The sequence below is a fragment of the Homalodisca vitripennis genome, chromosome X, assembly GCF_021130785.1.
Source record: "Homalodisca vitripennis isolate AUS2020 chromosome X, UT_GWSS_2.1, whole genome shotgun sequence".
Classification (NCBI taxonomy): domain Eukaryota; kingdom Metazoa; phylum Arthropoda; class Insecta; order Hemiptera; family Cicadellidae; genus Homalodisca; species Homalodisca vitripennis.
Window position 1 is genome coordinate 23,826,774 of NC_060215.1, and position 27,617 is coordinate 23,854,390.

Genomic DNA, 27,617 nt, shown 5'->3' on the forward strand with positions numbered 1-27,617 from the left:
TCACATTTTGCAGATGATAACGGGCACTTAATCTTTCTTCTATTTCTGAAATTTCTCTGGTAATTTTTGCTATACTCCAATCCAAATAGAGATTTTCTTCAACCAGCTGATTTTTGGTTATTTTTGTAGTGCCTGTATGAATACAAAATTAAGTTTTAAAATGATTTAAAATATGTAAGTTTAGGAAGACAATACTTTCTCAGATCCAAAAATACTGTCCAAACGGTCCTTCTGTCCCACCTAGGTTTTCCCTACTACAGATACATTTTATACGGTAAATACAGTTTTTAGAATCCTGCGTGCCAATTGTTTGGTTGTGTTTTTAAGAGACTTTGTCTAAGAGTTTTGTGTTTTAAATACGGTTCTAATACTGTACTTTCTACCTATTCTTCTAATTTTTTTCCGATAATCCTGGTACATAAGGAGTTGACATAAACGGAAATTTATCTCTATTCTTATTTATTGACTCAGAAATGATATTTCTGTTTTGTTTGCACTTATTTATTACTGACAGAGGGTATCCATCATTATCTGAGAATAAGCTCTTTAATCTATCAAATAATGAGTAGGCCACTCCTTTCACTGATGGTTTGATTGATAGTTTAAATGTTTTCTTGTGTATGTTTACTTTATAAAAATCTTAGTCTTAAGGACATCCCTATCTTTTAATACACACACACATCAAAAAAGGAAGCTTGTTTTGGACTTCCTCTCTCCCAGTGCAATTATTAGTTTGATCCAAAAACTCATTCAAATTGGAGTCTCCCTGAGGAAAACCAACAAAGGTAACATTCAAACATTTCCACAAAAACTTCGGTTTGAACTGAGATTTGAGAACAAAAGCAGGTTTTGTTAAAAACAACAAAGACAGTATCGATGAAACTGTAACGGAAGCTGTTCCTTCCGCCAATGGATGGGAGAATGTGATATCCAACCTGTGGCCATTACTTATGAAGATTTTCTCAATATACAGTAGATGAAGACGTCACTGTGTGTGGAGAGATAACCGATGCCGAAATCATCACTGAAGTGATCAAGAACAAGAAACAAGATGACGGAGAAGCATCGGGAGAAGAAGACACTGGAACATCTACTGAGAAAATTTCTGTACCGAGTTCTGCTGCCATGAATCACATAAAAGAACTTAGGCATTTTTTTGAGAGCAGATACAATGTAAGTGACTCTTACTTTGACTCTTTGAATATTTTTGAATCTTTTGTGATGGCAGAGAGACTTAATTCTAGGAAACAAGCCAAAATGTCCTCCTTTTTTGAAAACAATAGATTTTTATGGCTAATTTTAAATGTGTATTCCAGCTGTCTTATTTTTTAGTTCAATATCCTGTTCTTGGTGCCAATAAATACGCATTTAGTTTTTGCAGCATTTCGGACACATTTAGGACACATGTTGTAAGCTAACTGGGACTGATTGGGCTAATTGGTTTCATATAGTAGGTTTTGCTGCTTTATGATAAATTACTGTATAATCTTAAGAATCAGCGTAATCAGTAAGTTATATGCAAATACGGCACAGTACTTTATCTACTTCATTTTTCAAAGAAAATACAGTACAGTATGTTACTCTCTTTAAAACTCATGTCTTTATTTTAATATTCTGCTAAGACTTTTGTTGTACGAAGTTAAGTTGATAGCCTGTATCAGTTCAGGTTTTGCAGAACATACTGTATTTTTAAAGGTTAGTAATGAAATGTTACTTTGTATCGTACATAGTGTATACTCAATCAATCAATAATATCTTTATTCAAGACATACATAAAATATACATGAATGCGTCATTCTTAATAAATAAATTTAAGGTGATGTTATATTAGTTGTACATATATACAATCCTTTTAATGTAAATTATTTTCAAAATCTTAACATAGTTAAAAATAGGTTTTAATATTATTTAAATTAATTTTATTACCAAATTATAATTAATTCCACTAGACTTCAGAAATCAAAAATCAAAATACATGGCTCTGGGAGTAAAACTCTTCAAAGTTATAAACATGATAAATCAATTAAAAACTGTTTTAATTTATTTTTGAATCTAACACTAATTGTTTTCATTCTGATGCTACCTGGCAGGTTCCCCATAAACTTGATTCCCATATAAGTTGGGCTTTGCTTAAATTTTTCTTTATTATGTTGTTTTATTACAAAGTTATTTTTGTTCCTAGTATTATAATCATGAACATGTAGTTGTCGTGGTAATTTAGTCTCATTATTTTTTTACATATAATACTGTTCTATATATATAGAGGCTGTATACAGTCATAAACTCGAGCTCTTTAAAATGTAACTTACATGACTCATCTTTTTTTGAGTTTTTAGAATCACCCTAATTGCCTCCTTTTGTAGAACGTAAAATTTTATTCAGGTTTACAGCACTTGTTCCCCCATACACTTCAATCCCGTATGCGATATGTGAATGAACCATGGCATAGTACACTGATTTCAAGGTTTGTTTATTACAAAAAGTGCTAGCCTTCTTAGTGCAAAAATTCCTGGACCTATTTGTTACATATTTTTTGTACATGAATGTTCCAATTAAGTGTACTATCTAAATGTAGCCCTAAAAATTTAGTTTCTTTATCCAGGTTTTTTTCATATTAATTTTTGTTTGATTCAACATTTTTGCAAGTAAACTGTATAAAAGTAGTTTTATTATCATTGAGTAAAAGATTTCTGTTATTTAAATAACTTTTTAACAATGAAACTGATTCGTTTACATTTCTTTTTAGTTGTACCTAATTCCATATCGGCAATGGCACAAGCTTATATCATCAGCATACAAACAAATTTTACTATTCTCAATTATATCATACAGATAATTAGGTAAACCCCCCAAGTAGCACAAAAACAGGAAAGGGCCTAATATTGACCCCTGTGGGACAGAGTAAGTCACATTTTTTTGTATGAGACCTAACATCATGCTGATTAATTTTTATTTAAATACTTAACATTAACAAACTGCTGACGGCCTTCCAAGTACGACTTAATCCAGCTAAGCTCTTTACCAATGATACCATAGCTTTTTAATTTTTCTAGTAATATTTTATGATCAACACTGTCAAATGCTTTGGTCAAATCTAGGAAGGCGCCAACAATGTTGTATCCCTCATCTAAGTTCTCTAAAATGTGTTCAATATAATTTCTTAATGCTGTTAATGTGGATCTATTTTTCCTGTATCCATGTTGATCAATGTCAAGTAATTTATTGTTTTCAAAATAGTCAACTAATTGAATCAGCACACACTTTTCAAATATTTTAGATAATGACGGTAGCATAGCCAATGGTCTGTAGTTAAGAGGAATCAGTACAATCCCCTTTTTTATGTACTGGTATTACTTTTGAAACTTTTAATTGAGAAGGATATATTCCAGTTATGAGTGATGCATTAATTACATGTAAAAGAGGTTTAATTAGTGGTAATTTCGCTTCCTTAACAATTTTCATGGGTATGTCATCATACCCTGCTGACCACTTAGGTTTTATTGAATCAATTATCGTATGTAGAGTCTTATCATCAATTGTGTTACAAATAAATCTGGATTCCGTTACTTGCTGTATCGAATCCTCTGTTTTGAAACATCATTTTTACTTAGATTAGGGATAACATGAGTATCAACCATATCAACAAAATTGTTATTAAAAATATTTGCAACTTTGTATGGATCCTCTATAAGAATACCATCCTTTTTAAGTACAATATTATTAGGTGACTGCTTTTCTTTTTTATTTTTTGTTTCACTATTAATGATATTCCAAATAGTTTTATTAACATTAGTGGACTTTTTTATTTTTTAAATCAAAATGTTTTTTCTTTTTACATAGAATTGTTTTTTTTTGAGATATTTTCTTATGTGCTTTCATAGTTTTTTTTAGATTTATATTACTCTTATCTTTCCTATACTGCTGATGCATGTCAATAAGCTTATCATGCTCATTAACAATTTCATCATCCACCCACTCTTTATTTTGGTTTCCTTTTGTAATTTTAGTCAGAGGGAAATGCAAATCAAAATAATTTTTGAGCAAGTTGTAAAAATAAAGAAAACTTATCTTCAACAGAACTTTGGTAAAGTTCGGTCCAGTCCTTGTTTCTCCAAGTCGTCTTTAAACAAGTCAATTTTATCTTTTCCATACTTCCTGCCCATTACTGTATTTTTTGTATTTATGACCTCTTTTATTATTTATGTTTACTATTTTAAAAAGTTGTGCATCATGGTCCGATAGAGCTGTTATCAACTTCAAAAGAATTTTCGTCTAGGTTTGTGATGAAATTATCAATAGCAGATTCACATGGTTCTGTTATTCTAGTAGGTATTTTTAATAGTATATTTTAAACCCATGCATACTGATAAGACTAACAAAGTCTGTTTTTCTTTTCTGCGCTCCCTCAAAACATCCACATTAATATCCCCACCTCTATTAAAACATTTTTGTTTATTTTACAAATTTCTGCCAAAAATGTGTTTAATTTTTCAAGAAAAATGTCTATTTTCTCAGAGGGTGTTCTATAAAGTCCAGCTACAATAAGTTTTGTCTGGTCTATCTTAATTTCTATAGCACATGACTCAAAAACTTTATCTTGATTTTAAAGTGTTTATAGCATTTAAAAGAAATTTTTTTTCACCCTACTTAATTTCTCTGATACTAGTATTAAAACCCCTCCCCCCTGACAAGAATTTCTTACATACCAGTTTATGCAAGAATAAGCCAGGTATTTTAATTTTATCTATTAACATTTTCGTTTAATTTGTGTTCTGTTAGAACTACTACATCAGGATTTATTTCCTGTAATGTAATAATTAATGCGTCAACTCTAGATTCCAAATGTTGGATATTTTGATGGAAGACAATTAAGTCATTTGTTAACATATTCCCTGTATTATATTATTTTAGATGTATGACTAGTGCCTAATTTTCTATGTCTGTTAGAATTGATGCAGTTATTATTTATGTTAATGGTGGGAACACCGTTAGATCTAAAAAACTTGAGCTCTTATTCTCTATGTCCACAGTCTTAATTAAGCTTAACATTAAGTTATTCTTAGGTTGGCTTGTCCTGCTAGTAAAAAAAGATTCCAGTTGCTTAGGGCTAATACTAGAGTTTTTCTGAACCTAAAACATCACTTATAACTTCACTATCCCCCATACTAACTTTTTCACCCCCCTCCACACAACACACCACCCGGCGACGCCATCGATGCAACCTTAGGAACCTCGGAGAAAGTGATGGATTTTCTTTGCTGTGACCAAAGAGAGTAAATTTTGTGACGAAGATTCTCTGCAAAGTCAGTGACTGATAGTCCATTCCACAGTTGTCGTTTTGAATTTTCATTATGTATGATGATTGAAATAGAAGCTCCTGTGGTCTGTTGAAAAGTTCACTATATTGGCAGCAAAGACGTCTAATGGAATATTATCCCGAACACAACCCATAGGGGAGCATATTAATTTCTTTAAACCCCTTCTTTTAAAGTCTTCTGTGAAATTTATGAATGCAGTGTTGTAATCTGATATATGTGGTTTACTATTATAATGTGGTTTTGTGACCAAACCGTAGAAGTTTCGCTCCATTTGGTAGAATATTTTACTCTGGAGAGATGGTGGTTTACCAATTATATTTTTAAAAACTGTTGCCACCCCAGCACTCATAATTTCTTTCATGTTGATCAAGGTCTCCAGAAAATGCAGTGGGCAAAAGCCCAGAGATCCTTGTTTTAAGTTTGTTTTAATTAATTGTTTCATGTCAGATTTAATTTACATCTATCTGGCACTCTCCCCTCATTGATTTAAAAGGATCGTCTTAATTATTATTATAAAAAGGAATGTTTTATTTATTGGTAATTCCCCATCAGGATATAAATGAGCATTACTAAGAGAATTTATTAACATATAAGCCAACTTTCTTTTACCTCGATAATTAAGGTGCAGGCCATGTCGAGTAAAGTGAAACCTTTTCAGCTCTTCAAGATCAATGACAACTACTCTGTTCATCCTCACTGCAAGTTCTCTTATATAGCTGTTTACCAAACATATTTCATCATGAAGAGAAATCACCCAGTTCTAGGTCGTAACGATGGGGTATAGTGGTTATTAGTATAGTTTTACTTTTACTTAGCAATTTCAAGTCTTTTTCTAAGTTACTGTAAATGTTCATAGTTGTTTTTTATTTGTAACATCATTTGTACCCGCAATTATTACTACCGGATGGTGGCCAGATCTTTCAGCTTGTCTATAAACTTCCTGAGTTGATGCCCCGGGTATAACTAGAACCAATTTATTCTAATCTTGCCCTTACTACAGGTGTCGATTATTTCTGGAAGATCTCTCCCATGGCTATCTGTGTAAAACTCAACTGTCATTGGTAGAGCCTCATTCACACCTCCTTTATGAGTTTCTTCCATGGTTGTAGATTTTGTTATCATGCGCTGCATCCTCAGTAAGTCAGTAATTGTTATTAAGCCGCAGAGGAGCCAAACAATTGGCTGCAATTTGGACCGAAAGAGACTCACTTACCCATGATTTAAATAAGAGTGTTCTTTTACTGTAGAGCAATCCAATTTCAGATATTGGTTATTAAACCATAAATAAGCAAGACATGACCTCTTCATTATTATGTCACTCTCATGTATAATGTAGCAATGATGAACTATTTATGATCAAATTTGAGATGTTTGTTTTCAATGATTCCTCTCATCAGCCAGTCAACGAACAGCAGCATGTATATGCCACAGTCAAGTGAATTGTTCTGCTGGGGACAAACAACGCTTTTAAAAGTAGCTTGTTCAGAAGAGACACACTTTGATAGTTTATTATTGAACATTTCTACGGCTGGTTTTAAGTTGTATTGTTTTGATTGAATCAAAATAGTAGAAAGTATTGTCAGTTTCTAAGATAAAACAAGAGACTCCAGTGTGTGCCTGAACCCTCCCCCCTCTGTTTCCGCATTAATTAACTGGAATAAAAATGTAGCTTTTGTCTTTTAAACGAAGATACCACCAAATTGATAGCAGTGAAACTCCTGATGGCATGGCTAACCCCTGGGTCTATAAAAAGCAATATTGAGAGCTTCCATTTCACAGTTTGTTTAAAGTTTTAAAATATACTTCAATAGTATCGTCGGTTATCCATTCATTCCCCAAGAGAGCAAGACTGTAGCTACTATTGTCTATGGTTTGACTGCCAATGCTTGTTGATTTATTTTAGTTGTGTTATTGTTGGAGGAAGGTAGTATACACTTTTTCTGAGAAGAGTTTAGAAGCGATTTCAGAATTTTATGTTCTGTTTTTCAAGTTATTAAGTTCTTTCGATACATTCTCATGGTCTGAAAATCAATTCACTTTTTTGCTTGTCGGCACTGTTCATAAGCATTTTTAAGGTGTTTTTTTACTTCTTGCAAGGCACGTTTCAATTTATCTGCACATTTTTTTTGCTTATCCTCTTCAAGTTCAAAAATAAGATTACTTTGGAGTTCTGCATCAGTTTTTAGATTTTTCATGTAAAAAATTAATTTTACTAATTAATTCAGTTTCCATCCCTCTCCTTTTCCTTTGCTAAGACATTGTTTTTATTTTCCATTTCCTGTATTTTTGCAATCCATTTCTAAATTCACTTTTGTTTCATAATATTTTTTAATTGAAAAATTTGTTGCTTTAATTTCTCATTTTCTTCTACTAATAAGGTACCAGCTGTAGCAGCGAGTGTGAGAGTGGAATTAATATTCACTCTCATTGCCAAGGTTCTGAATTTGCTCCTTTAAATTGTCCAAACTGATGTTTTAAATTGGGATTATTTAAGTTATGAATGCAGTTTTAAACATTTCCAGTTGTTTTGAATTTTTCTTTACTCAATTTATTAAACTCTGCATCGGTCAAAGCTAGTACATTTTTTTATGATACCAACAATTTTACACACACCATTACAAAGTACTGCTGATGATCTAATCCCGACCCACAAACTCCACAGGGAAATTTAGGCATTTTTATATATATATATATATATATTTTTTTTTTGCAGTGATAAGTTTGATAGTTTAATAATAAATATATGTTAAAGGAGAGATAAAATTAATAACTGTTTATTATCCAATTATTCACATATAGCAAATATATGTATCTCAATAATATTGTGACTGTAAATAATTACTGTGTTTTTTATCTGAACTACACAAATAATATTGCTGGTAAAAAGTAGTCTCAGTTTTGAACCCAATCCTGGAAAGTAGGCATACAGTAACAGTAAAGTTGCCAGTGACCTTGACCATTGAGCCATTCAGGATGGCAAGATAACAGCTGCAGTCTGTTTAAAGTTAAAGCTGTTTGACATTTGTCTGGTAATAATTTTTAGTGTGCCTGTTCCTGTTTCAAAGTTACTACATGAATCAGACTAGTGTTTCACTTCCTGTTCAGCAACTAATTAATCAACCAATATTAATTAAGACAATTTTTATTTTTACTTATATCTCACTTGTAACTTGGATATGATAAAAAAATAAAGTCATTATTATACTTTTCATCTCATAGAGTGCTTCAAATTGTTTAAAAAAAAAAACTCAAATTAAAACTGTGCTTAAAAATGTGCTTTGACAATGCCAAAACTGTAAGTATTTTTATTTCTAATACTTTCTTTACTGATAAAAGATAATTGAAACCTGATACTTGTGTTGAGTTATGGTGTCTATTAAACTGTAGTTACCCACTTAAAAGCTATCCCAATCACATATTACAGCACCTAATCATAAATCAAAACTGACACTGAAATCACCAACACTTCCACCTAAGCACCAAACAGGATTGGTGCTTATAGCCAGTCGTTGTGCTTATGAAGTGACATAACCCAATAACAGTGACGTCACTTCCAAGTCACAATCCAACAGTGATACTGTAAGTTAGTTATTTCTGTTTTATGATTACTGTATTTGAATCCTTATAATTAGCGTTTGTTGATGAATTTATACTTTTAGAGTGTCAATTTAATAAAGAGGTTTAATTCACAATGTGAAGTTCAAATGTTTTGGCCCCATTCTTTAGAACATCTTTAAATCGAATTTTTGGATAATTGAAAGTTTTTAACTTGTCCCTTGAGGTTCGAATTATCCAGGTTCCACTGTACTTGGAAACCTTAGCCCAAGAGATAGCTTCTGGAAAACGTTAAAAAAGCTGAGAATCTTGACAGTTAATTGTAACACTATACATCCAAGAAGTGGTCCTACATGCCGATAGTAAAGAATTGCCCCAGCACCATGATCTGCATGGCTATAACAGCTGGCACAGATCCCAGTACACCTTTCCTGCACACCACCTTTCGCTATATGAAAAGAGGCCATCATACATCAGCCCAAAATTGTCAAACTATTTACCAGCTGAAATAAGAAACCTCACAGAGAAGATGCTCAAGAGAAAGCTCAACGACTGGCTATCACAGAGACTTCTCTACTCACTGCAAGATTATCTACTGTTGTCATGATCGAAGACAACTAAAATGATTATGGCTTTGATATAAATATTGTTATGTATTATGACGCCATCACAACTCTTTTTCACTTCTTTTACTCTTTTTCAATCAATATGGCCGACTGACTACAGTCACAGTAAAGTGAACTCCAGAAAAAATGTGTATTTAAGTGGTAATAATCCAACAAAATGTTATTTACTTGTGCACAATACTTACCTTGGATCTCATGAAAGTAAATAAGCTACTCTACCTTATATGGAAACCTCAAAAATTGATCAAAAGACTTGAATTTAAAATTGAAAATTGACAAGCAAATAAACTGTCAAGATTAAGCTAAGTTAAAGATTCAATATATACGTATATTCAAGAGTATATATACGTATATTCAATAAGTTAAGCTCCAAGAGTCAAACATAACTTCAACACAAAACTATTTTACCCACTCTGAAACTTATAAACCTTTCAAGAAAATATCGAGATTTAAAATAATATGAAATACAATCTATGGATTACGATCCATAACATAACCCAAGTAACAGTGACGTCACTTCCTAGTCACAATCCAACAGTGATATTCCGCCTCATACAGCGTTGGAACACAGCTACTTGGCCACCTGTAATTAGACCACTGACCCAGACACTGTGTCAGCATTGTCAGCGCTGACCCACAGCAATACAGCCAGCTGCTGTACTCATACTACTGACACGGCACTTGATTGCGCATTTATTATTCTGACTAGAGAAGTTAGCCAAATCTCCATTCAACACTGTATTTTTATTTATTCAGTTGACCAGAGAAGTCAGCCAAATCTCCATTAAACACTGTTCTCAACTCAAAAATGCCTTCAAGATATCCATGTGGCTCTTGCACAATTGGGGTCAAATTTTCAGGAGTAAAATGCACCGGCCCCTGTGATGGTGGTATCATGCTGGTTGCCAGAATATTCCTGAAAAGACCCTGAAAAAATGGACCGACAGTGAAATAACAATATGGAAATGTAGTACATGTAAAGGAGAGCTCAATGCCACTGCTTCAACTACTCCTGACTCCTCCAAGATTCCTGATCGTCTCTGCAAGAATCAAGAATCAAGAAGCTTTATTGTCGTTAAATACACACAGGTACAATAGACATTGTCAGACAATATAAATATATATAATCTATTAAAGTTCTATGGTGGTTATAACACAGTCAACAGACGAACTGGAAATAATATAGCCTGAGTGAAAATAATATTCTACATAATTTAGAAGATGATGATGAGAAACTAGAAATGGCTGCAAAAATTGGAGCAGCACTTCTCGAGGGAAATAACCTTTTGAAAGAAAAAACTATTAGATTAGAAATTTTTGAAGAACAGGTTGGGAGAGTGGAAAACGAAGAGAATAAATATCTGAGTAAAATTGAAGACCTACTGCAGAATATCTCTGAAATACAGGCTCAACTGGAAAGAGAAAAAAAACTTCATATAGATACGCAAAAAATCTTTGAAGAGCACGATTACAAACAAGGACAACTTGTCGATAACTATACAAAAATGATAAATCACCTAGAGAATACAGTAAGAAATTAAGCTCACAAGAAACAAACCAATCAGAATTTCTGAATTGTATAAACAATGAATCTCAAACTGAACCGTTCCCTCATTACATCTCTCAGCCAACAAGTTACTCCTCAAACTTGCTGATAGAACTCGCTCAATTGAAAGTAAGGCAAGATAGTTTAGAAAGTACAGTTAAGGACTTGGCTACACAAATCATAAATAAACATATTGAGCCTCCGTCTAACTCAGAAATACAAAGTATGCCCAAAACTCAAAATCATAAAATAATTTAAAAAAGCATGCCAACCAAACAAAATAATACACCATCTAATAGAGGGAAGAAGAAATATTTCAGTGTTTCATTACAGGTGGCTAAACTTAAACATCCCAGAAACATCCTATGGGTACACAAAGACAGACACTTTTGACAACTAATGAACAGATTAAGACTGTGGAAGACTGCCAAGCCCTTACAGAAAAACTGTTAACTACTGGATTGACAGGGAAATCCAGCCACTTGACAACTTCACGAGCAACTGTATCAACTGGGGAAACCAGCCAAACCCCGACAGAAAAACTGTTAAATACTGGATTGACAGGGAAATCCAGCCACCCGACAACCTCACAGACATCTGAATCAAGTGATGATGAAGATTTTAACATCATGGAAGTGAAAGCTGATGTTCACTCCCCTTATTCTGCAGTTCCACAGACTATACCATTTTCTCCTCCCAAAACATCACCCCCTGCTGGCTGTAATAATAAAAAACCTCCTGTAACAGCCACAAAACTTAATCCATCTGAATCAATTCAAGACTTTTTTACTAAAATATTAATAATCTCAGGAATACCCAAATAGAATCCTCTATAAACCAATATAAATTACCCGACAACATTAAAAAACGCATCCCTTTTTTAGACTCGAACCTAAAACCAGAAGACAGGGGGAAAACTCACTACAAAACAAGAATTTTTATAAACAAAAAATATGTCAAGTCAAAAATAATTAAAACAATACAATTGACAGAGTAACACATTTACTTGACAACACGGAGAAACAAACTGATAACAAACTCAAAAAGAAAAATTTTGTGGTTCTACATTAAAACATGGATAGACTTAGCAACAAACTGGATCGCCTCAACCACTTTCTAGACTCTGTTAGTCCGGACATAGTTGTCCTTTCAGAACATGGACTAAATAATAACACAATTTCACAGGCTCGCAAAAACAATTATAGCAGAGAGGCCCACATTAAAGGAGGGGTGGCCATTTTTAAATGCAACAACTTTGGAGCTGAGGTGGAAAGCCTTAATGTTGAAGATCTGAGCGAAGAACTTGTCTGCGAAGTATCAGGAATCAAGGTGCACACATTGAATAAAAAACAATTGTTTGTCAGTGGTGCATATCATCCACCTGGTGCAGCTGTGAACAATGTCTTTGACATCCTGACATCTCTCCTTGACAAGATCCCTGAACGAAATGGTGGAATTTGTCTAGTTGGTGATTTAAACATTGACAACGTTAACAATCAAAGTAGAGAGAAGATGTTCGACAACCTTCTCACTTTTTATAACATAACTAGGCTTGATCTTCCACCAACAAGATTTTCCACAACATCTGCCACTTCAATTGATGTGGTCTGTACCAATGTAGATCCAAAAAGTGTCAATGTTGATGTACTTCATACAGGTCTCTCTGATCATACAGGTCAACTTACATCCCTGAATATGGTCCCACAGAAATCCAACCAACTAAAACTAGGAGACATCTAAATGTAAGAAATCTCACAAGCCTGCAGGACCTACTTGCTCTTCAAAGCTGGGAAAGGATTTACCAGGAACCAAACGCTGAAAAAGCTTATACAGAATTCATAGGCACTTTTACATCAGCCCTAAACATAACGTGCCCCTTAAAAACATCAAGAACTAAACCTAAAAGTCTAAATAAGCGTAATATATACTCCCAGGATGCTAAAGAAAGCAGAAAACCATTTATGGATGCACAAGAAAAGTAATTACAAACAAATAAACAAGAGGACAAATTGGACTTTGTACAAAAAAAAGCATACGACTTAAAGCTAAGAGATTTGAGAGGAACTGCGATTGAAAACTATATTACTAGGACAGGGAATAAATCAAAAGCCATTTGGGACGTAATAAATAGTGAGAGAGCCCCCAAAAAACAAAGAAAGGATGTCTCATGGCAGCTTAACATAGAGGGTATTACTGTAAACAACATTGACCAAGTAGCAAGAAAATTTAATGAATTGTTCACAACAACTGCTGAAGAAACATTAAAACTAAATAACAACCCTCCCATTAGAGATGCTAATTTGATTATTCCTGACCGAACTGGTTGCCTACTGACTGCTTTTCAGATGACAGATCCAGAAGAAGTATTCAAAGTCATACAGTCTTTGAAACTTTCGTCTTCAGCAGGAGTAGATGAGGTTACCTCAAGCATGGTTAAGACATGCAGCCTTCAGCTGTGCCACCCACTTAGTGATTTGATAAATAAATCATTGTCTCAAGGGATCTTTCCTTCAAAGCTGAAGAAGCTTCTATCCCCTCCATAAAAAAAGTAATACAAGTGACCTTCAAAATTTAAGACCCATATCTCTTGTGTCAACGTTCTCTAAAATCATCGAAAAAATTGTTCTCGTCAGGCTCCTAAATCACTTATTGATAAACAATATTTTAACTGATAGACAAAATGGCTTTCTGGCTGGGAGATCTACCACCACTGCCCTTTGCTGATTTGGTCGAGCACATAATTGACAACATAGAGGAAAAACATACCGTCAGTAGTACATTTCTCGATCTAAGCAAAGCATTTGATTGCTTAGATCACCAATTAGTCATGGCTAAAATAAGTTCACTGGGCATCAAGGAGACAGCATTACTATGGTTCAAGAGCTATTTGGATGAACGGAAGCAGGTAGTAACAATACAGCAGACAATCGATGGAGTGACAAAAACAACAACATCCTCACCACTGGCTATCACCCGAGGTGTGCCCCAAGGCTCTGTTTTGGGACCCGTTCTGTTTATATTGTTTACATATAACCTCCCAGATTACATCAACTTATACTGCTATCCAGTTATGTATGCTGACGACACTGTTTTGACCACCTCAGATAAATCAACTGAACTCCTCGAAATTGATACATTCATCTCAATTAACATGGCCCATCAATACTGTATAGAGAATGATCTATTATTCAAATCAAAAACACAGCACGTCATCTTTGGAAGAAACAAGGATCAAGTAACAATCCCAGCTGACACACAAATCTCTCACTCAACTAAACACCTTGGCCTTATACTGGATGATTGTCTCTCCTGGAATATCCATATAGACAGTTTGTGTAGTCAGCTCTGTACTGCACTGTTTGCCCTGAGAAGAATCAAACTCATCAGTATCCCAGAAGCCACAAAAGTTGCCTACCATGCACTCTTTGAAAGCAGAATTAGGTATGGGATCATACTTTGGGGAGCATCCTCAAACAACAACCTTCAACGTGTTATGGTCCTTCAGAAGCAGGCGATAAGAGTAATGGCTGGCATTGCACCACAGGACAGCTGTAGAGAAGCCTACAAAGACCTAAAGATACTCACTGTGACAGCTCTCTACATTCTTGAGGTCATCCTACACACTCATAGTCTCAACTTGACTCAGAACAACCGCCATGGAAGGGAAACCAGGCATGGGCATAACTTCAATTTACTAGCTCACAGAACTGCACTATTTGCCAAAAAACCATCTTATGCTGGAGCTAAGCTGTTAAACGCTCTCCCAACCAGCTCAAGTAACTGGAGGAAAGCAAGTTGAAAAGAGGACTGCGCTGCTGGCTTATGGAGAAGTCGATTTACACCATTGGCGAGTTTCTGGAGAGGGCGACTGAACACTAAACCATAATTTATTACTTTTTTATTTTATGTTGTGTGACGCCTGTTCTAAACTTGATGTTTATGAATAAAGTTTTCTGTATTCTCTTGATGGTGAATAAAGAATAAAGAATCATCACAGTATTTTGCACTGCCTCCAGTGTTACTGTTAGGAATTGCCTCAAGATCTGCCTAATATCAGACATTTTTAAATACTGCACAACAAAACTAAAGCAAACTCATAACAGAATGATCCTGATTTAACTGAACAAAAGAGTTTGAGCATTTAGTCTGAACCACTGTCTACAGAAACCTGAGTCCTTACTATTCCTAGTAAGTATTACTGAAGGTTAAAATCAACCATCCTACCTGATTCCTAATCCATTAAGTAAGTTGTAATAATTTCCTGTCCACTCGCTATTTGTTACTTGTGATTTATTTGTGTTTTACAATTACATTTTAACGATAAGATGTTGTGTGTAGACAAAAAGGCTTAAACAAAAAGTTGGCCTACTTGACATCCTCCCAGAGTGAGCAAATTATAATTTGCTTTTTGTGTATCACTAATTAAGTTAAGGTCTTGCTTACTCTATGAGTTGTATTTGCATTATGTTAACTAGTTATTTTCTCAAGGTACTTTGACATTGTAGGTATCTATTTGATTCATAGCCCATTAAATTTACAATGTGCACAAGGAACAGGAACAGTATCATTGTACAAGATGAAGTCTGGATAAAGATGTAATAGATTGAATAAAGGTAAAAACTAGATAATATAAAAAAAATACTAACTTAATAGGGTAGGTTGTAGTGTAGAGATGGCCTTTTCTAGTTGTCGACTTTTCATGCAAATTTGTGCTATGTTTTTTCCTAATTGTTGGGTTGTTTCTATCACCTGCCTGGTTTCATGATTCTCAATATCTGTGAAAATACAAAATTAGGTTAAAAATTAATTAACTCTAGTTATTAATTAACCTTCAAGCAACAGTTTTTTTTTATTTACTAAAAATCCAAATTAGGATTACATATATAGGTATGCTAATTAAAAAAAAAATTTCTAACAGGAGGACAGAGCCTGCCTCGCAGGAGAGGTAATTCTGATCATGAACATTACTACGCTGTGAGGTAGCCATAGGCTTGTGAGGATTCTTATACCATTAAAAGCCTAATACAGCGGCATCATAGGTAAAAGAGTCATTTAAGTTTGAGAGTAAGTTAAATTATTATATAGGCGAATCCACAAAGTTATATGATGACTATGTTAATATATACCAGGTGTGGCAGACCACCCGTGTAATATGTGTTGTGAGAGAACGATTTGGTGTATTGACATAAAACAAAGTGCTTTCACCATAATCGCTCATGTGAGTTCATTATAATGTATGTCCAAAATATGTACATCAAAATCATGTACAATTATCCAAAATTAGGAGTCGAGTGTTTGAATCTAAGTTTTTAAATGCATACAAAGGGCAAATCATACATAATTTTAAAGGTCTTATTAAAAAGAACTCATTGGCGAAGACAGAATTAATTTATCTCAATGAATTTCAAATTTTTTTTAATGTTAAAATTTACGGAACACCCTGTATCTTTTTTATCAGTTTCGGTTTTGTTTATTCTGATTTCGATTTTATGCTCACAGGAAACTCAGCTTCGTTCTGATATGAAACATGACTACTTTTAAGAGTATTTTGGTGTTCACCCCCAAACTCAAATTTTGAAAAATTGAAAATTCATAAAAGTAAAAAATTTTTAACAGGAACATCCTTAATGTTGTGCATAGTTTTAAAGGTCTCATTAAGGCGAACAAAGAGTGTATTACAGCTTTTTTTGTATCTCCAATGGTTTTTGACAAATAAGCAGAAATCTGTTTTTCATGTAATTTTTCCAATGTTTTATAGTAATATTTTAACCATTCACAATTTGTACTACTTGAAAAATGTTTACATTATAAGAAAACAAAACATTTATCGTTCAAACGATAATTTTTAATAGTAATATATTATTAAAAAGAATATTATTTAGTCTAAGGTATCAGTAAAACAATATACTTTTATTGGTCTAAAACTCATGTTTATTCTAACTGTTAGAAAAATCGTTAAATAAAGATTGTAATTTCTAAATGAAAGTTTAAAAAATAAGAAAAATCTTACTTAACATTTTTTACTAGTTTACAGGTGTTCAAACTGTAATCAATTATCTAATAAACACAGTTTTACTCTGAAACTGAAACTATCTACAGTTCGCAACACGTGTTGGCCTATGATCAAATTTACAGCATTCCTGATTTGCTGCATCAAATCTTAGACTGTTATCGCTTGTGTAGTGTACACTAAATCTTTCAACCTACCCCGTAGCTAGAAATCCAAGCATATCAAATCAGGAGATCTTGGAGGACAGTTGACAGGACCACCTCTTCCGATCCATCTTCCACAATAGTGTTCATTAAGAGTTTGTCAAATGTTGTTGGCATAATGAGATGGTGCCCAATCGTGCATGGACCATGTAATTTTAAAGTCTTCATCAGCTAAATCTATCGGTAAGTTGGGCATGTGATTAGTCAATAAGTCGTGTAAAGAGTCTGCAATGAGGTGTTCTGCGAAGAAGTAGGGGCCTACAATTTTGCTATGAACAATGGCACACCAGGTATTTAAAGTCCAGTACGTCTGGCCCTCCAGCATCCAGTGTCAGTCTCAAAGGTCCAATACCTCAAGTTATACCAGTTCACTTCACCATTGCTTCGAAAAAATGCCTTATCACACCGCAGTACATTATGAAAGAAGTGTTGGTCAATTTATTTAACTTAAATTTTATTTCAGGGAAATCAGTGATAAGGAATTAAAAAGTACTATAATGTCTTTTAAGAACAGATTGTCTACTGGATACAATGAGGTTCCTATAACTTCCATTAAGAGTGCTTGTGGTGAACTGATCATACCTTTAAAACATTTGATAAACTCATCATTTTTAACAGGTATTTTCCCTACAAAATAAAAAGTAAAAAAAAAAAATAGTTTCTTTATTCAAACAGAGTAGAATCAGTGACCTGGGTAGTTATCGACCTCTGGAATTGCTTCAGTGTTTCCAAAAATATTTAAGAATGCTATGTATAATCAATTAATTGAGTTTTTAGCAAGTAATAGACTCATAGAAAATTAACAACATGTTTTTCGACCAAACAGATCTGTATTAAGTGCTGGGATGGACTTTATCGAGTCTGTTATAGATTCCATTGATAGAAAACAAAAGACAATAGGAATATTTTTGGACACGACCCAGCCTTTTGACAGTGTTCATCATATAAAACTGATAAATAAACTTCATAATTTAGGATTACAAAAAATGCAATAAAATGGTTTAAGCCATATCTATTTAATAGAAAATAGTTTGTTCAAATACCCTATTTAAATAATAATAAATATTCAGAATGAAATTCAATCTTATTGCTTATTAAGAATGGTGTCCTCCAGGGCTCTGTTTTGGGGCCATTATTGTTTGTTTGTTGCATTGGAGGATTGACACAGGTTTTTAATGGAAGTCTACCAACAATATAACTTTATATGCTGATGATGCTAATGTAATGCTGAGTGATCCTTTTATTTATGATCTAGAATTTAAATCTTCCATAAATTAGAACAAAATTAATAAATTCTTATGTAATCATCAACTGCTATTGAATCCTAACAAGAGAACATTTATATATTTTATAACTAAAAAAAATAAAGATAATCATTGTCCCAAACATATATTCATCAGATGGTAATATCTCAAGTGGCTAAATCTAAGTTTTTAGGTTTAGTAATAATTGATGAAAATCTCAGCTGGGATAAATATACAGATTATACTGGTTGTTTTATCATAAATTACAAAACTATGAGTAAAACTTAAATTATCACCTGCATGCTGCATATTTTTACAGTCAACAATCAAGATTCTTGAATTTCAACCGAATTAATGACACGGAAAGGGGATAGTATGAAAATAAAAATAGTTTCAATGTATTAATTTATACTGCAAGTAAAAACAAATAAAAGAAATCTCTTACAAATGAAGTTGTTTATTTTTTGCAAGGACAATGTAATATTAACTAGGGAAAAATCATAGTTTGATGTAAAAATGGTATGTAAATAAAACTATAATTTGTTTATATTTTTTTATAGTTTGTACAGTTTGTGTCAGCTCATAAATTACTAAATTAAGAGAAAACTTACATTTTCGCCTATCATTTTCTTCATCACTTCTCGGGTCCTTCTGTGGATACGAGCATTTTGAAGCTTTGTTTTGCCCAACACCTACAACAAAAAATAAATATCTTATTTATATCCATCAAGGTTGTAGTTGCAAAGTATAACAAAAAGGTTTATAAGCCAATATATGTTTACTTCATAAGTACGAAAGCAGATTAATCAGCAACAACACTACACACCATTTTATTTTTTGAGAATTACATTTACTATGAGCAACTTCTAAATTATTTGCTTTATTAATTGCACATTTTCCTGCTTTCACAGGCTACATAGTTCTTTTTATAACTCCTTGTGGACAACCCATTGGCTAAGAATGCTCGGAAAAATTTTAAAAGTATTAATTACAAGTCATTTCTTAATGTATTTTATGTTTTTTGGACTTTTGTCAATTATAAATATGTTTATGAGATTTTCAAAACATTTATATACTACAGCCTTAAGGAAAATTACAACAAGAAATGGATTTATTTAAGTACAACCTAAATAGTCAATTTTTAATTAAACTAAGGGTTATTGATCAATGGCAGCAATTTATTAAGATTCATATAAAACAAATTTGCATGATGAATCAAGGCAAAAATGTATCACTGGTATTTATTGGAGTATTTACATTTTACACTATTGCTCTATTAATAAAAAAATAATGAATTTGTAAATAATTCATGTTATTATTAATTTTTGCATGTCTAATCATATTGTGTAGTAATTTCTGAATCAGATTTTACATATATACTGCATGTTGTTACAGTCAACAGAGTCATAATTCTCGAATTTCAATAGAATGAATGACACAGAAAGGGGAAAATATGAAAACATTAGTTTGAATGTATTTATTCTGCAAGTAAAACTAAATAAATTAAAGTTCTTAAAAATGTAGTTGCATAGTTATTGCACTATAATAGTACCTAGGGAAAAATCATACTTTGCTATAATAATGCCATGTAGGTCTCAATAAAACCACAATTGTTTATAATCTTTTTATACAGATTATACTGGTTGTATCCTCATCAATTACAAAACTACAGTATGAGTAAAACTTAAATTTTCACCACTTGCCTATTTCTAAATCGTTTTATTGCCAATATATGATTACCTAATAAAGAAAAGTAATTTCTGAACCTTATTTTACAACTACATTGCATATTGTTATAGTCAACAAAGTTATAGTTCTCTTATTTCAACACAAGTTGAATGATGCAGAAAGTGGAAAATATGAGAGCTAAAATAATTATAGTTTGCCATATTAATAACATAAATAAATAAAACCATGATTTTATATACATTTTATACAGCTTGAGCAAACTTATAAATTACACAATTATAAGGAAAACTTAAATTTTAGCCACTTACCTGTAAAATAAAGGGGAATGTGGCCTCCTCCGTTTGCTTGGGGATGCATGCCTACAACAAACAATCATCATATTACTTACTATCTCTCAGGATAGTAGTTACCATGCCTATATGAGTAGTAGTTAAATTGAGATATGTACATACTCAATTAATGACTTAAAACATGTAACCAGTTATTGTCGAACTTCTAAGATCCACGGAGGTACAAGTAATTTTTTTCTAGGTATGATCCAACACGTCTTAAAATAATGGATGACATCAATGGGCTCTCTATGGAGCTAGATTGTGAAATTGCAATGTGTCGAAATTTTGGAAGTTGAGCTTGTATTTATACGGAAGTTTAAATAAGCAATGTGTTATATGTGGTGATTTTAACATGAATTTTCTGGGCATGAATGATAAAAATGCAGTAAACTTTGTAAATCTCTGTTGTATGTATGGAATAAAAGGAACAGTTTTTTGAGCCTACAAGAGGTCTCAGATGCCTGGATAATATTTTTACTTCTCTTGATAATAATTATACAACGATTGTAGTTAATAAGCATGTTCAGTGATCACCTTGCACAAGTTTTTAACATATTCTTTTGAGGTTGATCTTGAAAGTAATTTTTATGATAAGAGTTTTAAAACTGTAACTAAAATAACTGAAGCAGGCATTAGAGAATTTAAAATATTATTTATTGAAAAGAAAATTGGAAGGGAAGTACTTATGGCAGACGATGTTAATGTTGGCTTTAGTACATTTGTACATATCCTAAAGTATTACTTTGATATATGCTTTGTAACTATTGTGAAAAATAGAACAAAAAATAAAAAAATAGATAGGAAGTGTCATTGGTACAATTCTGAGCTTCAAAGAATCAAAGATAGATTAGATATTCTCTACCATTTTTCAAAAGAAACGAATATTGCATGGTACAAAAAATGAATATAATACCTTGAAAAACATGTACAGAAGTAAAATTAAAGAGGTGAAAAAGCATGCAAATACTAGTTTAATAAATAATGCCAAAAATAAAACAAGGGCATTGTGGAGTATTGTAAATAGAAATAAAAAGTGTAAAACAAAGGAAAGTTGTAAATAATTATTTTTAAGCCTGATGATTTTAATGAATTTTTTATAAATGTTGCCAAGGAATATGTAAATGTGAACCAAAATAATTATAGTTTTAAGTATTATTTAAGTCAGAAAATTGTGCCTCATGATACAAGCTGTTTTATTTTTAGAGGTATAACAGAGTGTGATATTTTAGATATAATAAAACAATTAGCTCCTAAAAATAGCATGGATCATTTTGGTATGACGAATTGTTTAGTTAAACAAACAATAACTTATTTTGTAACACCATTGACTGTTTTAATTAATAATTGTTTAAATTTAGGAATATTTCCCTGATGTTTTAAAAATCACCAAAGTTCATCCTATTTTTAAAAAAGGTAAAAGGAATGAAATAGGAAATTACAGGCCAGTTGCTATTGTGCCGGTTTTGCTAAGGTCATGGAATTAGTCATATGTAAACAGTTATTACAATTTTTGGAAATGGAACAACTGCTTTGTAGAGAACAATTTGGATTCCGAAAAGGGTTATCAACAGCTCAAGCTGTTTATTTCTTTGGTTGATATGGTTCTAGACTGTTATGAAAAGAAAGACTTTGCTGCTATAACTTTCTGTGACCTTAGCAAAGCTTTTGACCGAGTGTCACATAAAATTTTGATTAAAAAACTAGAACATAATAATATTAAAGGGATAGCTTTAGATGTACTTAGCTCTTACTTAAAGAATAGATCTCAATATGTAGTAGTAGAAAAAGATATATCTCTGTGTAAACCAATAACCTGTGGAGTCCCACAGGGCTCTGTTTTGGGGCCTTTGCTGTTTTTAATTGTAGTGAATGATTTGAGTGTAAATGTACCTGCAAATATTGTTTTATACGCTGATGATACCACTATAGTAACTACAAATAAAGATTATAACAAACTCTTAGAAGACTTACAAATTGAATATTAATCTTGTAGAGAACTGGCTCACTGCCAACAACTTGATTCTAAATAATGATAAGACAAACTACTGTAATATTTAGCCTCAGAGAAGATCCTAATGAGACACAAAAAGATATATTTCCAAAATTTTTAGGTTTGACTTTTGATCCTAATTTAAATTGGTATCAGCAAATTGTAGGGGTTAAAAGTAAACTAAGTAAAAGTGTTTTTGCAATTAAACGTTTATGTGGTGAACTTGAGGAGAAAGCTCTTATACAATCTTATTTCGGACTTTTTCACTGTCACTTAAATTATGGTTTGATTGTTTGGGGCTCTTCTCCTTATGCAAATGAAGTATTCATCATCCAAAAAAAAGTTGTCAGAATATTGGCAGGAGTCAATAAATATCATAGTTGCAGAGAACTTTTTAAACGTTTTAGAATTTTTGACATTATTTTCTTTAAATATACAACAATGCCTACTTTACCTCCGAGCTAATTTAGAAAAAGTAAACCTAAGGAAAAATGTTCACAATTATGAAACAAGAAGTCGTAACAATATCAACTTACCTCAAACTAGACTAGCTAAAAACCGACAAAAGCCCAATGATGATGGCTATTAGACTATACAATAAGTTACCATTAGATATAAGGATGCTAAGTGATATGGAATTTAAAGCTAAACTAAATTATTTTCTATGTAAAAGATTCATTCTATTCAGTGGAAGAGTACATCTCAACAGTGTGGGACAAAACAAGACTTTTAGAATATTCATTGTATTACAAAAGTTGTAACATTGTATTGACGTGCCAATGTATTTGTGTGGAATATTTTCTGGCAGAATAAAATTCTTATTCTTATTCTTATAAAAAAATTACCCCAATATATGTTTGCCTCAAAATACAGCTGCAGATTAATTAGCAGAAACATTACACTCTATTTTATTATCTGAGGATTACATTTACCATGAGCAACATTTAGATTATTTGATTAACTAGTTGCACATTTCCGTCTTTCACAATCTATATACAGGGAGATTCGCGTAGTGTTACCGGCACTTTCTAAGCTTATTATACTGTAAAAAATAATGAAAAAAGTTCATATAAACATAAGTCCGAAAATGCTTTGTTACTGAGTAACGGCCAACAAAAGATTTCACCCACAATTTGGTACCTGAGGTTAAATGAACATTTGCTGGGAGTTTCGGAAGAGGGATTTAGAGACAAATGCAGTTTTTTCTAATGGTTTTCGACATGATAAATTGAATAAAGTTTGTTCCATAACTGTATCTCTCTTATTATTTAAGATTTACTATGTAAAACACAGAAAAGAGCATTCAAAAAACTATTTTTTATGTTTAACGTACAATTAATTTATTAAATAGGTAATAAAAACAAATTGTTACACAGAAAATTGTAGAAAATGTAATACTAAAGAAAATTGTGTACAATAAGGCAATTACAATGAAATAATAGTTTTTAAATTAAATTCTACTACCAACACCCATTGTGTAGAAAAACAAATAACGAAATTTATAAACAGAAAATTATTTGTAAGCTTAATAATGTTTGAAGTAAAATTTAGAGTTTTACAAAATCTGTCCTTATATGTGAATACAATTAGCAGCTCGCTTTTGGATTGATCGTGTAGCCCTCCGCAACGCTCCATGGTTATTCTTGATTTGTGCGACGGCATCTGCAATATGATCAAACAACTCTTTCTGCGTATTAACTTTTTTATGGTATACTAGATTCTTCATCCAACCCCATACACAGAAATCTAACTGCGTTAGATCTGGTGATCTTGGCGGCCAGGTGTGTGGTCCACCGCGACCAATCCATCGCCCGGGAAACTACTTGTTTAAGTATACAGTTACATTACATGAGAAGTGGGCAGGAGCACCATCGTGCTCTTAGTATATATTGCATTTTGATGCTAATGGAACATCTTCTAATAATTGTAGTAATTGTTCTCTAGGGAATTCCAGGTAAATGTTGCAATTTAGATGCTGTCGGAGAATGAACGGTCCTATTAACTGATAGTAAAGAAGGCAACACCATTTACACTAAATCTGTATTGAAAGTTAAATTCAATAGTGCTATGTGAATTGCCTTCTGCTTAAGTTTGTTCAATGCGAAGGTTATTGATGCTATCTCGAGTAAATTGAGCTTCGTCCGTGAATAAAAGGTATTTATGATATTGGCGATTCATAATTAACCAGTTGCAAAATTCCTCCCCCTTTGAGAATGTTATTGTGAATTGCATGTGTGAGTAATTAATGCTATTATTAATTTTTGCATGTCTAATCATATTGTTTTGTAATTTCTGAACCAGAATTTAAAACATACTGCATATAGTTACAGTCAACGATCATGATTCTCGAATTTCAACAGAATGAATGACTCAGAAAGGGGATACTATGAAACAAAAATAGTATCAATGTATTTATACCGCAAGTAAAAACAAATAAAAGAAATCTCTTACAAATGAAGTTGTTTATTTTTTGCAAGGACAATGTAATATTAACTAGGGAAAAATCATAGTTTGATGTAAAAATGGTATGTAAATAAAACTATAATTTGTTTATATTTTTTTATAGTTTGTACAGTTTGTGTCAGCTCATAAATTACTAAATTAAGAGAAAACTTACATTTTCGCCTATCATTTTCTTTATCACTTCTCGGGTCCTTCTGTGGATACGAGTGTTTTGAAGCTTTTTTTTGCCCAACACCTACAACAAAAAATAAATATCTTATTTATATCCATCAAGGTTGTAGTTGCAAAGTATAACAAAAAGGTTTATAAGCCAATATATGTTTACTTCATAAGTACGAAAGCAGATTAATCAGCAACAACACTACACACCATTTTATTTTTTGAGAAGTACATTTACTATGAGCAACTTCTAAATTATTTGCTTTATTAATTGCACATTTTCCTGCTTTCACAGGCTACATAGTTCTTTTTATAACTCCTTGTGGACAACCCATTGGCTAAGAATGCTCGGAAAAATTTTAAAAGTATTAATTACAAGTCATTTCTTAATGTATTTTATGTTTTTTGGACTTTTGTCAATTATAAATATGTTTATGAGATTTTCAAAACATTTATATACTACAGCCTTAAGGAAAATTACAACAAGAAATGGATTTATTTAAGTACAACCTAAATAGTCAATTTTTAATTAAACTAAGGGTTATTGATCAATGGCAGCAATTTATTAAGATTCATATAAAACAAATTTGCATGATGAATCAAGGCAAAAATGTATCACTGGTATTTATTGGAGTATTTACATTTTACACTATTGCTCTATTAATAAAAAATAATGAATTTGTAAATAATTCATGTTATTATTAATTTTTGCATGTCTAATCATATTGTGTAGTAATTTCTGAATCAGATTTTACATATATACTGCATGTTGTTACAGTCAACAGAGTCATAATTCTAGAATTTCAATAGAATGAATGACACAGAAAGGGGAAAATATGAAAACATTAGTTTGAATGTATTTATTCTGCAAGTAAAACTAAATAAATTAAAGTTCTTAAAAATGTAGTTGCATAGTTATTGCACTATAATAGTACCTAGGGAAAAATCATACTTTGCTATAATAATGCCATGTAGGTCTCAATAAAACCACAATTGTTTATAATCTTTTTATACAGATTATACTGGTTGTATCCTCATCAATTACAAAACTACAGTATGAGTAAAACTTAAATTTTCACCACTTGCCTATTTCTAAATCGTTTTATCGCCAATATATGATTACCTAATAAAGAAAAGTAATTTCTGAACCTTATTTTACAACTACATTGCATATTGTTATAGTCAACAAAGTTATAGTTCTCTTATTTCAACACAAGTTGAATGATGCAGAAAGTGGAAAATATGAGAGCTAAAATAATTTATTATAGTTTGCCATATTAATAACATAAATAAATAAAACCATTATTTGTATATATTCTTTATATACATTTTATACAGCTTGAGCAAACTTATAAATTACACAATTATAAGGAAAACTTAAATTTTAGCCACTTACCTGTAAAATAAAGGGGAATGTGGCCTCCTCCGTTTGCTTGGGGATGCATGCCTACAACAAACAATCATCATATTACTTACTATCTCTCAGGATAGTAGTTACCATGCCTATAAAAAAAATTACCCCAATATATGTTTGCCTCAAAATACAGCTGCAGATTAATTAGCAGAAACATTACACTCTATTTTATTATCTGAGGATTACATTTACCATGAGCAACATTTAGATTATTTGATTAACTAGTTGCACATTTCCGTCTTTCACAATCTATATACAGGGAGATTCGCGTAGTGTTACCGGCACTTTCTAAGCTTATTATACTGTAAAAAATAATGAAAAAAGTTCATATAAACATAAGTCCGAAAATGCTTTGTTACTGAGTAACGGCCAACAAAAGATTTCACCCACAATTTGGTACCTGAGGTTAAATGAACATTTGCTGGGAGTTTCGGAAGAGGGATTTAGAGACAAATGCAGTTTTTTCTAATGGTTTTCGACATGATAAATTGAATAAAGTTTGTTCCATAACTGTATCTCTCTTATTATTTAAGATTTACTATGTAAAACACAGAAAAGAGCATTCAAAAAACTATTTTTTATGTTTAACGTACAATTAATTTATTAAATAGGTAATAAAAACAAATTGTTACACAGAAAATTGTAGAAAATGTAATACTAAAGAAAATTGTGTACAATAAGGCAATTACAATGAAATAATAGTTTTTAAATTAAATTCTACTACCAACACCCATTGTGTAGAAAAACAAATAACGAAATTTAATGACAGAAAATTATTTGTAAGCTTAATAATGTTTGAAGTAAAATTTAGAGTTTTACAAAATCTGTCCTTATATGTGAATACAATTAGCAGCTCGCTTTTGGATTGATCGTGTAGCCCTCCGCAACGCTCCATGGTTATTCTTGATTTGTGCGACGGCATCTGCAATATGATCAAACAACTCTTTCTGCGTATTAACTTTTTTATGGTATACTAGATTCTTCATCCAACCGCATACACAGAAATCTAACTGCGTTAGATCTGGTGATCTTGGCGGCCAGGTGTGTGGTCCACCGCGACCAATCCAT

At 32.1% G+C, this 27,617-nt stretch overlaps 1 protein-coding gene across 1 annotated transcript; it reads right to left on the reverse strand.

Moving 5' to 3' along the window:
* Window positions 1-27,617, reverse strand: LOC124369395. The gene is made up of 7 exons (XM_046827396.1): window positions 27,561-27,617; window positions 26,532-26,582; window positions 25,131-25,211; window positions 20,500-20,550; window positions 19,114-19,194; window positions 15,692-15,820; window positions 1-132 (listed from the first exon to the last, which is right to left on the reverse strand). Exons 1-6 carry the CDS (start codon window positions 27,615-27,617, stop codon window positions 15,791-15,793), a joined length of 351 nt encoding a protein of 116 aa, XP_046683352.1. The 3' UTR covers window positions 1-132; window positions 15,692-15,790.